Source organism: Pipistrellus hanaki (genome assembly GCF_964339955.1).
Source record: "Pipistrellus hanaki genome assembly, chromosome: 4".
NCBI lineage: Eukaryota > Metazoa > Chordata > Mammalia > Chiroptera > Vespertilionidae > Pipistrellus > Pipistrellus hanaki.
The window spans coordinates 82,741,752-82,755,429 of record NC_140506.1 but is presented as its reverse complement, the minus strand read 5'-3'; the positions used below and the strand labels follow the sequence as shown (position 1 = coordinate 82,755,429).

Sequence of the window (13,678 nt, the reverse complement as noted above, 5' to 3'; positions counted from 1 at the left end):
CACGCCTGGAGCTCTCCCCTGGCCCCGGGTTCCCCTGGCCTTGGTGCTCCTGTGCCACTGGCACCCTGCGTGGGAACTGTCAGGGTCTGATCCCCAGAGACAGGGTGCTCCTTAGGCATCACCACGATGCCCAGCCCAGGGCAGGGCCTGGCCCCTGGGTGAAGGAAGAAGTGTGCAGAGATGCAAGTGCCATAGATAGGAGGGGCTTTGTAAAGTAATGGCCCCGGAGCCGAGAGCGGACACGTGGGAGGCGTGAACATGGCTCAGGGTTCAGATCCCAAGCCCTCTGTTTATCAGTCTTGACCAGGACTAAAGCTGTGCAAGGACCCAGCCCTCTTCTGCGAATGGGGTCGATAGCTGGAACATGGAAACCACCAGGGTAGGGATGCTTCTCTCTCTAGTTTGCCATTACATCCACGGTGCTTAAAGCAGGGCCCGGGAGATGGCAGTTGCTCAATAGGAATTAGTCGAATGAATGGATCTGAGAATGTTCAGATACTGAAGATGGGTTTCTAAGGAAAAGAATATGGTGTGGACAGGCCTTATAAGGTTGCTTGAGCATGAGCTAATGTAGGGACAATGCGTAGACTGGGGCCAGCACAGAGTTTGTGCTCAGTAAATGTTCTTAATGATGGCCCTGTGCCCTCCTCCCTCCTGTATCCATCCCTGCCCCCTCCTTTCCCTCCCTCCTCCCCAGCTGCCTTCCCAGCAGGCTAAAGAAGGCTTCTGTGCTGGGGAGGCAGAAGGCCATCGTAGGATCCTGGAGATCGATAGTCATTTCTGGGAGCAAGCCTATAGCTGCAGTGCTTCAGAAAGGAGAGGCCAGTAGGGCCCTTTAAAGTAATTCTTGACCCATTTTCACAAGCCCAGCCAGGCACAGTGCTTTGTACTTGTAATGGAGTATAATTACAGCCATTGTGTGATGCCAGGTAAACCACCTTGTCTGCTGTGTTAACAGAGGAGAATCTTTGCCCTCGCACCCTCCACCCCCCGCTCCATTGATCCAGCAGAAGTAATTAGCCCCAGAGTGTCCTGGCTTGTCACTGGCTTTGGCAGCCATCCACGTGAGACAAGTGGAGTCGGAGAGACCTGTGCTCGAGCCAGGACTGTGAGCTGCCTGGGACAGCGTTGTCTGCCGGGTGCACAGCGCTCCCACCGACCGGTGTGTGTCTGCTGTCGCCTACTGTAATCATCTCTGTGTGACTGTGGGCAAGCGTTATGGCCTCTTTGGACCTGTTTCCTCCCCTGTAAAATGGGACAACAGTAGTGCCCAGCAGTGTGTAAGCCGTGGGTGTGGACTGTATACCACACAGCGGCATGTGCATCAGCCTGGGGGTTGGGTGGAGGTCAGAGGGGCAGCAGATGGCAGGGCAGGCTGTGGGAGTGGGGGTGCTTCAGAACCAAGGCTGTGTGACAGGGATGGGGAAGAGGGAGCAGATCTGAGAGATCAGGTCACCTGTCAGGAGGAACGAGGACCAGCCTGTGTGTGAGCTGTAACAGTTCCCTAACATCTGTTTTTCAGAGGCGCCCCATTATTAATTGAGCTGTTGTTAGCTCAGGGTGTTTCTTTCTTCCCACCGAAGTGTAATCCAGCCCAGTGTTTTTAAGTAGCTCTTCTCTCAAGCTCTGCATTCTGAGCACAGAGGGGCTTGTTACAGAGGCGATGAAGGGTCTCTTTTGCATGGGAACGTATTGCTGGGGCTTCCGTACAAGCACCCACTCAGCTCAGCACTGTAGATGGAGCCCGCACAGCACCGTCTCGGTGGCACTTCAGGATGGGTCGGCCTCAGGCTTCTCATGAGTGTCACTTGGCGGCTCTACCAGGTGATGTTGAGGAGGATCAGGCCTGAGATACCAGGGCTTCTGCCTCAGCAGGACGAGCCTGAGCCTGAGCATCCACCGGGGTCAGTCCCACGTGCAGCTTAATGAAAGCCGAAGGCAGGCAGACTGCAGGAGCAAAGAAACCTGGCGCCGGGAGGTACAGGGCTGTGAGCTCCCAAGGCAGACGGACCCCTACTGCAACTGCTGACTGGACAATCGCTTTACCTTTCGCAGCCTTGCCTTCCTCATCGTAAAACGGGCATACAGCTCTACCTCCAGGTTGCTGTGTGTGCTGATGTTTAAAGCACCTCGAATGTTGCCCGACCCCAGGAGTGCTCGTTATGATTATTTTGGGATCATTGTCTGTGGCAAGCACTGGGTAGCTACCCAAACTCTATTATTTCTTTGTTCCTCACGGCAAACCAGTGCAATAGAGGACAGTATCCTCATGTGACAAAGAAGATAGAAGAATCGGCAACTGAGATTATTTACTCAAGGTCACACAGCACTGAGTAGACAGGACCTGGGATTGACCTTCACGTTCCTCCTTTTTCTGTACCTCAGCTGAGGCCCCCCACGGAGATGGCTCCTGATGCTGAGCATCTGAAGTAGTACCTGTCAGTCCCCTGGAATGCCTTCATGTTGGAGTTGCCATTTAGAAACTGGTTTCCAAAACGCCTTCACTTGAAGCAAACCCATTTTGAAGAAGGTTCCTCTTTGGCTGCCGGAGTTCCCAATCTTCCCTGGTTTCTCCTCTGGCCCCTCATCCACAGGAGGCCCGCTATGCTGGGTGCTCCCCCCTTACTGGCAGCGTGCTCCTGAGGAACATGCTTGCAAACTGATCTGCACCAAGCCACTGGGCCCCCGGTGTCTCAGAGGGCAGAGGGGGCAGCCCAAGACGGCGCCTTTTCTGTGTGTGTGTGTGTGTGTGTGTGTGTGTGTGTGTGAGAGAGAGAGAGAGAGAGAGAGAGAGAGAGAGAGAGAGAACGAACACACATGCTAGAGCCCCTCTTCATCTCCTTCAGGTCCTAGGCTGGTATCTCGAGATGCCTGCCCAGCATCAGCATGCTGGTGAAAGGTGTATGCTGAGAGGCAGTGTAGTGGACCTAGACATTGGAATCCCAGTTCTGCCGCTAGCTTGTGGCCTTGGGCAAGGTATATACCTGTTCTGTGCCTCAGTTTCTTCAGCTGTAAAACTAGAAACAGCACTTAGCTCCAGGGAGCTGGAGGGTACCAATGAGGAGCTTCTTGGAAAAGGCAGAGCAGCCCCCACGCAGAGTGATCCTCTCCGAGCCCGACTTCCCTCCCACTGCTGCTGGACAGACATGTTTCCATTTCTCTCCTTTTTTTGAGAGTCTTATGGCCCCCAGTGGAGAAGCAAATTAGATTTGAAAGCACGAGACCTGGTCTGCAGCCCTGGCTCTGTGAGGGAATAAACTGTGTAGCCTTAGACCAGTTACTTAGCCTCTCTGAGCCTCAGTTTCCTCCACTCCCAAATGGGCAGTGTTTCTCGTCCTGGGTTATTTATTTGTTGTCTGATGGGTCACATGATATAAAAGACACAGGCTTTGGAGACATGAAAACTAGAGTTTGGATTTCAGCTGCCACTTGTGAGCTTTGTAAATTGGAGCAGTTTGTTACCTCACTTGCTCCTCTGGGAAATGGGCATGATCAGGCAACTATTGCGGCAAAGAGAGTGATGGTAACTATACTTCTCCAGGACTTCTGTGACCTGTGTCCCTGTTTAGGACTGGACCTGGACTATTTCACTGATCATTTTTAATTTTCTTAGTCTTCAAGACTAAGTGACATTCTACAAGGAACCAATGAAGCATTGGTTCTATCTTCTTTTTCAATTATCTTATATTTTATCCAAAATAGTCATATTCTGGCTTTCTTTTTTCATCATTGTTTATCATTGCTTCTAATAACGAATACAAAACATTATGTCAGAAATAGCATATGCATTGTGTATAGTTGCTTCTCAAACGATCTATGCTGAAAAACCAACTTTAAAAAAAATTATAATTCATTACAACTAAAACTTTTGTAAAATAATTTTAAAAATCTAGAAAAATCAAGGACTTCCTGGATTTCACAGCATCTTGAAATTGCTTTCGGTGTTTCTAAGTGCTTCAGGTCACTGTCAGTGCTTGTCCCAGAGTGGAGCCAACAGCATGCATCCCAGCCTCAGTTCCCGGGCCCCCTGCGGGCAGCTCTGAGCTCTGACTTCTGGGCTCGGTGAGAGGAAGGTCGCACATGGCTCAGTTGTCAAGGCTGCTGGCGGGCAGGCCTGCGCAGTGTCCTCTGGCTGGTGGCTTGTTCAGCTCAGTGAGAACTCGTTAAGAACTGACTAATAGAAGCGCTTCTGTGACATCCCTGGTTTACAGATGAAGAACTGAAAAACTGGCTTCTAAAACTGGGAATGGCCCCATGCATTCAGGCCCAAATGTGTGAAGTCCTTCCCCGTGGTCTTCACCAGTGGGTCCTGAAGCTGATGCATCATCATAGCCACTGGGCCTCTGAGTCAGAGTTTCTGGAAGTGGGGCCCGAAAACCTGCATTTCTCAGAAACCCTCCCAGTGCCTGATGATCAGCTTGCTCAGGGCACCCTGGGCCACACCGCTCTGCTTTCCTCCTGAAGCCCTGAACCCCTGAAGGGCTGCCTTTCTCCGCACCCTGAGATGGGGATCGAAGAGCACAGACAGGACTATCCCCGTCCTGCTGCTTCCTGACTCTGAGCCTCTGGCCTCATCCTTAGGAAGGCAGGCCCACCTTGCAGGAGGGTCCCAAGGCTCACATGAGCTGCCGGATGTGATGCCTGGAAAAGTTCTGGCATGTGGTTGGTGCCCCCCCCCCCCCCCCCCCCCCCAGTATGTGAAGGCACGTGGGCATTGGTGAGGTCTAGTCTTCACCGAGGCAGGTGCAGTGTCGTCATCCGAGGAGGAGGTACCCGGTCCCTCCACAGCGGGGTAAATGGGCCCAGCCCAGCTGTGTGTTCTGTCAAAGGGGGTTGATTTTGAGGCATCTAAGTGTGAACATTCTGGAAGAGTTGGGTACATGACCAAGAAGAGCTTTCGTTGCTCTTAAAATTAGGGAGTGGGAGTGTCTTGATCTAATTAATCTGGAAGTGTCTAATTAGGAACTGAAGGAGGGCCATGCATGCTTTGCTGGGATGATTAGATAGAACATTCTATATGAAAGGAAATGCCAGAGGCATTCTTTTTAAAATTTATAATCCTTTCATGATTTGGCAGGTAATTATGATAATTCTGGGGTTTTCACAGACTTAAAAGCTTTTTCACAGCCACATGATTTTTAGAGATCGTCTTCCCTGATGCTCCAGCTGGAATGATTGCTCAGTCACTGAAGCTCCAAAGGCCTTATCTTCCTAAGCCCAATTCAGATGCCGCCGTCTTGGTGACGCCTTCCCTCCATCCTTTATGCCAGGGACACCAAATGGTGTTGTCATCTGAGCCAGCACACGGGGGCTACCTGGGCGTCTTCCTGAGGAACGAGTGCTGCGGTTGACTAGTGATGTCTGCCTGGGCCAGACCTTGCACAAGGGAGCTGAACCTCATCTATTTCATCCCTCCCCAGTGGCTGGGCATTTGGGTAGGTTCCAGCATTTGGAACTAAACTCCTGCTCTGAGCACGTGTATAAATACAGGGGCAGGCTAACTGCCCAGCAGAAACTTCCCAAGTCACAGATGAGGGATTTTAAAAGTTTGATAGATGTTGCTAAACAGCCCTGTGACTTAAACTTCTTAAAAATTTTTTTACCATCTTCTCACCAACCTAAAGCATGAAACCCAGGTGGTGAGTGGTAAGCATTTACACTGTATGAATTATGGGGTGTGCACTTGCCAAGCACAACTCGGGAGCTTGCCTTCTGCCAGCCAGGTGGTCTCTGTGGGCCGTTGGGAGAATCAGGGCTCCGTGCTTAGCCCTTTGGCACATGCTGGTCGAGGTTTGAATCTGCGTCAGCGGAGATTAGTAGATCTCCCCCTGGTATTTGCTTTTGATTTGTCATTGCCACTGGTGTTGCCAAATGGCACCTCTGCCTAACTGCTTTCAGATTAGTTTTCAAGGGAATAAAAGTGCTGAGAGTAGGAAGAAATATGGCAGACTCTCAAAATGGCCCTGAGCATCGGTGGTGTGGAGCGCAGTGAGTGCCTAAAGTGAGTTAGGGTGCAGAGTGGCCAGGGAGGCTGCCTTGCATGTGCCAAGGCCGACTGGAGAAGTGGCTGCTCAGTGTTTCCTCCAGGGAGGCCTTCCCGACCCCCGTCTTCCTTCCACATTTCCCTCTCTCCCTGAGCTTTACCTGATATGACCTTCAGGATGTGAAACTGTGACTTACTTCCCCAGCACCAAGAGCAACGCCTAGCATATGGCTCACAGTCCTGTTGGTGGCATTTGCACTTTGGGGACAGTGAGTCTGCAGAGCTGCCCCAGCTCCTTGGTGCGGCACATATGGTCCTGTCCCTCTGGCTCCGGAGCCCTGCTGTCCTTCTCCATTTCCCTTTATGTGATCACCCAGCATGCAAACCAACTCTCGTTCACAGGTATTTGCCAGGCCCAGACATGGTGCTAGGCCTGCTAGTAGCTCATTTCCGCCACACAGTGGCCTAGGGAGTTGGGATGGTTTTATAGTGAATAGCATGGGCTCGGAGGTTAGTGACTGGTACCAGGCACATGGTGCTGTGATCAAGCACAGCCTTGTCTTGCACCAGAGTCTGAGTCCTTAACCACCTATGTCAACTACCCCCCTATCAGCCTCAGAGCCTGGGCACCGATCTTTCCTCTGCTGGGTGCGCCTTTCTCCTCTATCTCCTGGGTGACCTGCTGCTCAGTGTGGATATGGAAGATAGGAGACTGAGTGGAAGTCAGTGAGACACAGAGGGAGGGGGCAGAGGGAAGGTCAGAGAGGACGGTGCGTATCTCACAGGACTCTTATGGCCTTAGGACAGTGGGAAGCACTGAAGGTTTTAAACAGCAGGTGACAGTATCCAACCTTGTTTGGGAAGATTGCTCTGCCTGCTTGGCAGAGAATGAATCTGAGGGCACCTATTGCCTCTGTCTGTTCCCTGCGATTCTCTGTAGCTGTTGAAAATAAGGAATGAGGTCAGATGACACCTATACTTGCCCTCAGAACTGAGTAGAAATTACAGCCAGCAGTAGTGGTGTAGCCTGTCTTTATTTTTGTGACAATAGGAGCTATTTGTGATCTCAGATTCCTCTTCCAAGGCTCACTCTGAGTTTTGAACTCATTTCTAGTTATTCCAGAATTTGGAAAGCGTTATTTGAGGACAGTGAAGTTCAGTACAGTTTTCTAAGATGAAAGCTGTTTATGTCAATGGCTATATGTAGGGATATGTGGTATGAAAATTCAGAATCTCAGAGCTGAGCTTAGTAACAACGAGCACTGCAGGCAATGGCTGCTGGAAATGATTTCATCTCTGTGTCTGCAGTGCCATCGGTCCACCCCATTCCCTAGCGGAATGAAAGCCCTCCCTGACGTGGTCAACCCACTTTCCCACCTGCAAACGAGAAGCAGGGTTTTGACAGTTCACCATAAACACCACGGGAGGCTGAGATGTTCTGATGTTTTATGCATTTAGGGAAAATTGTTTTAACACACTGGCTCCCACTGAAAAGCAAAGTAAAAACAAAGCAGAAGCCTGCTTTGCATTGGAAGTAAGAGTGGCATTTATTTAAAGCTTGAATTTGGGGGGCATAGTAGCAGGTAGTCAGCATTAATAACGCCAGTCGTGTGTTTCCTGCTAACAGGGAGATAACTGGATGCTCAGCCTGAGGAAGCTCACGGAGGGTTATGTGGTTACCGCGTGGAGAACCACACAGGCATTGTTAGTGATACTGTATTTATTTGTGAAAAGCCCAAACAGGTCTTGTTCAGCTGCTTTTATACAGAAGGAAGAAGGCAGTGGAGAATATTAATGTTAGGTCTGTGCAGTGAAGAAGGCTCTGAGCAGGCTCAGCAGCTTGCTCTCCCTTGCTCATTGCACAGTCTTGCAGTGCCTTTTGTGCATTTCACAGGGATTTGATAGGGGGCGCCTGAGGGGCAGCGGGTGCCTTCCCAGAGTGGGGCTCCCAGAGCAAGTGTGACGGCCCCAGGCTTACAGCCGGAGCCTCACACATTTCACACTGGTTGCACGGTGGCTCCCTTTGCTTCCATGTGAAGAGTTTTAATTCTTAATTCTTTCTAAGAGTCTAAGTGGTAATTCTGGCTGATTAATGAAAGAGTGAACATTATTAGCAAACTAAAAAGTAAGGAGGAGTAGAAAGAATGCACTTTGACGAATGTTAATATTCTGATGTTTCCTTTTTTTGCCTTTTATCCTTTATATCACATATGTCAAACACAAGGCCCGCGGGCCAAATCCAGCCCGCCAGGCCTTGCAATGTGGCCCGCACCGCGCTGTCATCACTGCACTCCGCTGTCAGTTTATGACATTGTCAGTTTATGACTGTTCAGTAAACCATTCGGCCCGCAATTTAGGCTGGATTTTAGATTTTGGCCCCTTCTCTGATTGAGTTCGACACCCCTACTTTATATATATCAACCTATCCAAAGAAAAGGAGGGTTCCCTTTTTCCTCCTGAGGCATTAAGACTCAGGTTAACAATCCCTTTTTAAAAAAAATACATTTTTATTGATTTCAGAGAGAAAGGGGGAGAGAGAGAGAAATTTCAGTGATGAGAGAGAATCATTGATCAGCTGCCTCCTGTACGCTCCCTACAGGCAATTGTGCCTTCAACCTGGCATGTGCTGTGACCGGGAATGGAACCATGACTTCCTGTTTCATAGGTCCACCCTTGAGCTATGCCAGTCAGGCAGCAAGCCTTTATTTTAAAGAGCTTATTCTAAAATTCCTTCTTAAGTCTGATATTACATTTTCTATGTTATATAAAGTACTTGTTGCAAATGGTTTGATATTTACTAGTATGCATTATTTAGAGTATCTATTGTAAGTGCCTTGACCATGTAGGATATCTTTGTGCTTTTTGTAAGTCACTGCTGGAAAGATCTGTTGTTCATTTTGTACATCAGTCATAGGTTATCTTATGGCTGCCCCCATTTTAAAAACATTTGGGATCAGCTAAGAGTATTGCATGAATGTGGAAAAATTTGAGTGCTCACAGCAGACCTGGTTGGGTTACCTCTGGGCATAGTGAATGGCAGGATGTGGCAAGTCGCCCAGTGGTCAGGAGCCGAGGCTCCAGAGTCAGCCCTTTATTAGCTATCTGACCTTGGCCCAGTGCCTTAAACTCAACACATTTCTCTTCCTAAGGCAGGAATAGCAATCCCCACCCTGTAGAGCTGGTGTGAGGAAGAACATGCAGTGCATAGCATGCAATTTCCTGGCTTAGGAGAAGCAGTGACTGAAAGGTAGCTGAGCTGCCACGTTGTGTCTGTCACCTGCACCTGCACCTACACCCTCTCCCTCACCCGCACCATCTCAATAAGGCTCTAGTTCTGTTTTCTTGTTTTTCAGAACCCAGGCCCCGATGGTCAGTTATTCTAATTGTGCCACTAGTGGGACATAACTCAGATTAGAAAGAAAACTTTGGCTAGAAAAGTGTTCATACTATCTAATAAAAGAGTAATATGCAAATTGACCATCACTCCAATACACAAGATGGCTGCCCCCATGTGGTCAAAGATGGCTTCCCCCATGTGGACACAAGATGGCCACCACAAGATGGCCAGCAGGTGAAAGTAGTTGTGGGCAATCAGGCCAGAAGGGGAGGGCAGTTGGGGGCGACCAAGCCTGCAGGGGAGAGCAGTTGGGGGCAACCAAGCCTGCAGGGGAGGGCAGTTGGGGGCGACCAAGCCTGGAGGGGAGGGCAGTTGTGGGGGGGGGGGCGGGCAGGCCTGCAGGGGAGGACAGTTAGGGGTGACCAGGCCGGCAAGGAAGGAAAATTAGGGGCAATCAGGCTGGTAGGGGAGCAGTTAGGGTGTGATTAGGCTGGCAGGCAGAAGCAGTTAGGGGCAATCGGGCAATCGGGCAGGCGAGTGGTTGGAAGCCAACAGTCCTGGATTGTAAGAGGGATGCCACTGGGATCGGGCCTAAACTCGGGCAGTGTCCCAAATTGGAAAGGGTGCAGGCTGGGCTGAGGGACACACCCCCTGTGAACAAATTTTGTGCACTGAACCTCTAGTTACTAATAAAAGCTTAAGGTGCAAAAATGACTTGATACAACAGTGTTCTGACCATAAATTGTAGACTGTCAATTCCATGGTGTTTAAATCAACCAAGTAAATAAATGTGTTCACGCACAGTTGGATTATGTAGCCCATGGTTGGCAAACTGTGGGTTTGCTGCTCTGTTGACTAATGAGTTTGCCAACCACTGGTGTAGCCCATAGGTGACCAGTGTTACTCTCCAGCCCAAAGACCTCCTGATGCCTTGCTGACATGTGTGGGCCCAGAGGAGCTGTGTGATTCCTGGGGAGGCCCTGCCCTCGGAGCCTCACTGTCTGGGCTTGTGTGTTCCAGGTGGCGGAGATGCACGGAGAGCTAATCGAGTTCAACGAGCGCCTGCACCGGGCCCTGGTGGCCAAGGAAGCCCTTGTGTCCCAGATGAGGCAGGAGCTCATCGACCTCCGGGGGCCGGTGAGTGACCTCAGGATGCCCCAGCCACGGCACTCTCCCCCATCTCTGTCTGACCACCCCGCCCTTCCTGTCCACAGCCCCACTGCTTATTCTGTTCATTGTTAGCAACGTGAAGGGAAAGAGACTAATTTCTGTGCATTAACCTTTAACACTTGCTTTTCTTTTTTTAGGTAAGATCAAGTAAATAAAATAAATGCTACAAATTCTGTTGAAGCCCCTTTGCAGTATATCATGCCCCTGCCCTTGATGTCAATGATCTGAGGCTGACATATAGCCTTTCCTTCCATATTTTTATACTTGACTACATAGATAAATTCCCATGAGCAGTAAATAGTCTTGGTTTTGTGTAACTTTCACCTACATGCTATTACTTGTACATATCTCTTTTTGCCCCTTGTTTTTGTTTGTTTTTAATTCAGTACCATGGTCTGAGGAGTATATAGATGTGATATAGAGATTTTAAACTGCGCCTCTCTGGATAGTTTGGGCCGTATGCTTTTTTGAAGGGGGTGAGGGGAGGGGTGTTCTGTGTATTGTGGGATGTTTAGCTGTATCCCCAATCCCTACCCACTAGAGGCCAGTAGCACCCCACCCCGACATGGAACCAAAGATGTCTCCAGACATGGCCAGCTGTCCTCTGGGGGGCAGAGTCACCCTGGTTGAGAACTCCTGATCGGGTTCATTCACTTTTTTGACTCTAGTTCTCTGCTGAATGAAATACCACATTATTTTTAATCCAGTCTCATGCCCACTGACATTGAGATTCTTGCCAATACTTAGCTATTACAAACCATGCTGTTGAGAGCATTTTGTCCTTTCAAACCCATTTATAATAGTTTTTCATCTGGAAACTTTTTGTTATGTCAAGTGTTAAATGCCCAGAGGTAGGAGATTGGTATAATGCCTTTTACATATCCATTGTATGTACTCATTTATAATAAGTTGAATTATTATTAATCTGGCCAGTTTTTTTGAAGCTACCTATGCCTGCTTCCCCTTTCTGTATTATTTTGAATCAAATACTGGATATTTCATCTATAGACTTCTCTCTCTTTCCCTCCCTTCCTCCCCCTCCCTTCCTCCCTCCCTTCCTCCCTTTTTCCTCCCCCTGCCTACACACACACACACACACACACAAACACACACACACACAACCATGATATCACTGTTTTTCCTACATTACCAATAATTCCTTTATTCCCTCAAATATCACGCTGGCTGGTGTACTCAGATTTTAGAGCACACCTTGCCCTTAAGCCCACTCTGCTCATCTTCCCCATCAGACAGCTGGGGCAGAAGGAAGGAAAAAATTTCAAGTTCCATTACAGATCTGGAGCCTATCTTCCTTCTAATTGTGAGAGGCACTTGTCCTGGGAGTCTCAGCCTCTCCTCCCTCTGTTTCCACGTGGCCTGGCTCTCTGCAGACCCTGGATTAGACTCCCTCCCAGAATGACAGTGTTTGAGCGCCTCAAGGGCAGAACTGTGTCTCTTTATTTGGAAACCCCAGTTTCCTCTTTGATCAATGGGGAGTCACATGGCAGCAGCCTCATTGGGCAGCTTGTTGAGGTGCTGCCAATAAAACAACTCTGTGGTGGCCATGGGTCAGCCCCGCCCTGCCTTCATCTGTGAATCCCCAGTGCCTAGCACTGTGTGGGTGCTCACTTAATGTTTGCTAAGTGGAACTTTATCTCATAGAGCGGAAAAGGATGGTGTAGACCACATAATAGTCTTCCTTAAAGATGGGCAGAGGGAAAGTTCCTTCTCATAGACATTTAAGCTAAAGAACTTATTTTCAAGGAGTTTGGGACTTAGGATTGAATTTTTTCCTTTTCTTTCTCTGAATATATTTTTAGAACTCTCGCCTCGTTATTTTCTCCCTCCCTCCCGCTCCCTATAAGATGTGAATGAGTGTGGAGTTTTTTTTGTTGTTTTGTTTTGTTTTTACCTTTTTAACAAGATTTGATTACAGCCCTGAAAATTCTCTGGGACAAGAGCTCCTATTTTGCATAATAAATGGAGACAGGGTAATAGAACCTGTAAGACATAGAAGTCAATTAAGGTCACAGCACAGGGAGAGTGGAAAACTAAACAATTCACTAAATGGAGGTTGGTCTCATGGGGGGAGCAAAATATAATTGCAGTGCATTCCTGTTTTCTCTGGTGGGTCTCTGTTCCCACTACCTTCACGTGGCTCACTCCACTTAAGCGAAGAGATGGCTGATGTGGTCTGATCTGAGGTTTCTGTGATCGCTGCCCTGACTCAAAGCATCAGCCCATCAGTCACTGCTCTCCCCGCTCCCCTCCCATGCTTGTTTGGGGAGGGAACCACCTTTGTTAGCCACTTACCGTGTGCTTGGGCTTGGATGCATTTTTATCCTCTCCTCCTCAGAATAACCCTGTGTTAGTTATTAGATCCATTTTTCAGCTGAGCAAACTGAGGTGCAGGTTGATTTCAAGGCATGACTTGCCTACCCCAAGGCATGCAGCCTCCTGGTGGCACCAGAATGCTTTAACACCATGATGCTTACTCCTCTCTCTCTCTCTCTCTCTCTCTCTCTCTCTCTCTCTCTCTCAATTTCAAGGAAAACTTAGTGTCTATTTTGCTCTAAGCACGACACTCTGGGTGGTTTTAAAGATTCAGATCCCTCATGGAACAAGATTGAACATTCTGGATTGAATGGTGTTGAATAGGTTTCTCTGCTGTGGGACTTCCTCCCGAGAGTGCCTCATGGCTCTCTGAAGGGGTAGATACAGCATACATTGTATGTGTCATTCCCCACAATTCCTTCCCCAAGGAGCATCATTCCTAAGATGCTCTCCACGGTGTGCATGTGGGACAGGTAGGGCTGTGTTGCGTATCATGTCAGTTCCCCATGCTCCGGCTGGCAAGGAGGTCATGGAAGCCTGCTTTGTCTCAGGAGCCTGCCTGGTATGGGATCCGCAGGGCTTGGAAGAGGAGGTGACATTGTGTGGCTGTGGGGTGCAGTGAGCATGCCCGCCCTCCACTGGAGGTGACAGGCTACCTTCAGTTGGGGTCCAGCTGGCCTGGGTCTCAGTCATGTTTGCAGCACCGCACCCCGGGCACTTGGGGCCTCTTCCACGTTGCCTCTCAAAGGCCAGGTGCTTCTGGGTTTCTCCATTGTGCCCTGTTCTCCTTCTTGCTCTGTTTCTCTCTGTGTGTTATCTGCCTTTTAGTTTCTTCTATTGCCTCTGTGTGCTTT

The 13,678-nt window shown here is 49.2% G+C and overlaps 1 protein-coding gene across 3 annotated transcripts in view; it reads left to right on the top strand.

Moving 5' to 3' along the window:
• SNX29 (sorting nexin 29) overlaps positions 1 to 13,678 on the top strand; it is a gene marked incomplete at its 3' end in the record, with an annotated part of 419,909 nt that overhangs the window by 263,955 nt on the left and 142,276 nt on the right. For all 3 annotated transcript variants that reach the window (XM_084881120.1, XM_084881121.1, XM_084881122.1), the window contains one exon: positions 10,341 to 10,457. In XM_084881120.1, coding sequence (XP_084737246.1) covers positions 10,341 to 10,457 — 117 coding nt within the window. The remainder of the gene's footprint in view (positions 1 to 10,340; positions 10,458 to 13,678) is intronic.